Below are 1584 nucleotides of genomic sequence, written 5' to 3' on the forward strand. Positions count from 1 at the left end.
ATCTGCATTTCTTCCGATCATTTATTACAAAAGATATGTATAAACGCGAAATCTGTATATTTGTAAAAAAAGTCGTCCAAAACTGTTAAAGTGCACAATCTTATTAGTATTAATCATGATCATATTAATTTGATAAATCTTCCTGCATGTCTCATCTCAAGAAGTAGCTCGCGTCGCAGTTGAGTGTGTCATCCGCAATCTCCTAAGATTCGCCAATCTCCTTTTGTTTCTAGCGTTCACTTTCGCTTCGTGCGCAGAAGCGTTAGCTTTGGCCGCTGCACGACTCGTGTTCAGGAGATCCTGCCGAGCACTTCGTAACTGATTTGACAATTCATCCACTCGTCTCCTGGCCGCCTCTAGTAGTTCTTCTTTCTCTCGTAGCGATCTCTGCACTCCGCTCGCAGCCGCCTGAGCGTTTGCCGCGTTCGATTTGGCTCTACGCACTGCGTTCGTCAATGTCTTCAACTGTAGTTTCAAAATATAACGCATAGCATTTATAAACTGTATAACGCAAAGAAAAAGAACAATTTTCAGAACAATTTTCATCTTTTTGCAACATTTAACAAACTCAAGGCCAACTTTTCTTAAATTGTCGATAAGCGGTTTCATTTTTATATACAATATGTGTGCATACATAATTATACATAAATACATGCATAAATAAATAAATAAAATAATCTATAACATTGGAGAAAAAACTACCATTTTCTTCCATATTTTGATAAAGTGATAGAAGTAGTCTTCAGTTTTTCTTCAAGTCTTCGACAAAGATATAAAGATAAAACATACAAAAGAGTATAGGAAAAATAAAACAAATTATAAAAAAGATCAATAGAGTCAATACCTAAATAAAAATATAAAAAATATTCAAATACGAACCGTGGGTCATAAATCAAGTCTTGTTAAATTGTGATGTAAATAATTCAAAATAAAACGTGAAATATCTTTTTAGATTGCAATTTACATATTCGGGACACCATTCGTCTTGTTATTACAACTTGTGACTTCACCTCGGTTATTAATGTACCTGATCTTGTGACTGCCGCGCTGCCTGGATCGCAGCATTGACGTTAGCTTGTGCTTGTTGCAAAGAAGACGTTTCTTCCTGAACCACCGATCGTGCTTCCTTGACTTCTTCTAGCAGCTGTTCGACCATTGCCTCTTTACCTGATAAGGCCGCTTCAGCGGCTTTGGCAGCTTGAACCGCCTTCTCCGCCAGTTGAGTCTTTACCTATTAAGTACACAGTACACGATGGCATATTTGCTGAACAAAATACCAATCTTAACACGCAAATATATATAAAGACAATTAACAAGGCAAATCGTTCTCATGCTGCTAATTCTATAGTTTTATGCGACACATTTCATCAGCAATAACATGCGCACAGACCCTGGTCTGAGACAGATAATTACATGTCAGAAGATTGGAAAGAGAGAGAAACTTTTTTATTTCAACAAGGCAAAATGCTGCTAATTCTATAGTTTTATGCGACACATTTCATCAGCAATAACATGCGCACAGACCCTGGTCTGAGACAGATAATCAGATAATTACAGATTGGAAAGAGAGAGAAACTTTTTTAT

General features: G+C 36.8%; 1 protein-coding gene across 1 annotated transcript; it reads right to left on the reverse strand.

Annotated features, from left to right (window-relative positions):
- Nucleotides 1-6: 6 nt before the first annotated feature.
- On the reverse strand, nt 7-1352 carry LOC115239573. Its single transcript, XM_029814169.1, has 2 exons — nt 1028-1352; nt 7-465 (listed from the first exon to the last, which is right to left on the reverse strand). The coding sequence occupies exons 1-2, from the start codon at nt 1154-1156 to the stop codon at nt 157-159; spliced, it is 438 nt and encodes a 145-aa protein (XP_029670029.1). The 5' UTR covers nt 1157-1352; the 3' UTR covers nt 7-156.
- Nucleotides 1353-1584: the final 232 nt, after the last annotated feature.

The sequence above is a fragment of the Formica exsecta genome, unplaced genomic scaffold (genome assembly GCF_003651465.1).
Source record: "Formica exsecta isolate Colony F162 unplaced genomic scaffold, ASM365146v1 scaffold388, whole genome shotgun sequence".
Taxonomy (NCBI): Eukaryota; Metazoa; Arthropoda; class Insecta; order Hymenoptera; family Formicidae; genus Formica; species Formica exsecta.

Bases quoted from the DNA above. Each gene is read 5' to 3' on its own strand.
- LOC115239573 (XM_029814169.1), bottom strand. From the start codon at position 1,156: ATGGTCGAACAGCTGCTAGAAGAAGTCAAGGAAGCACGATCGGTGGTT. The intron at 466-1,027 runs GTACATTAATAA...TTGAAACTACAG, and splicing joins CGCGGCAGTCACAAGATCAG to TTGAAGACATTGACGAACGC.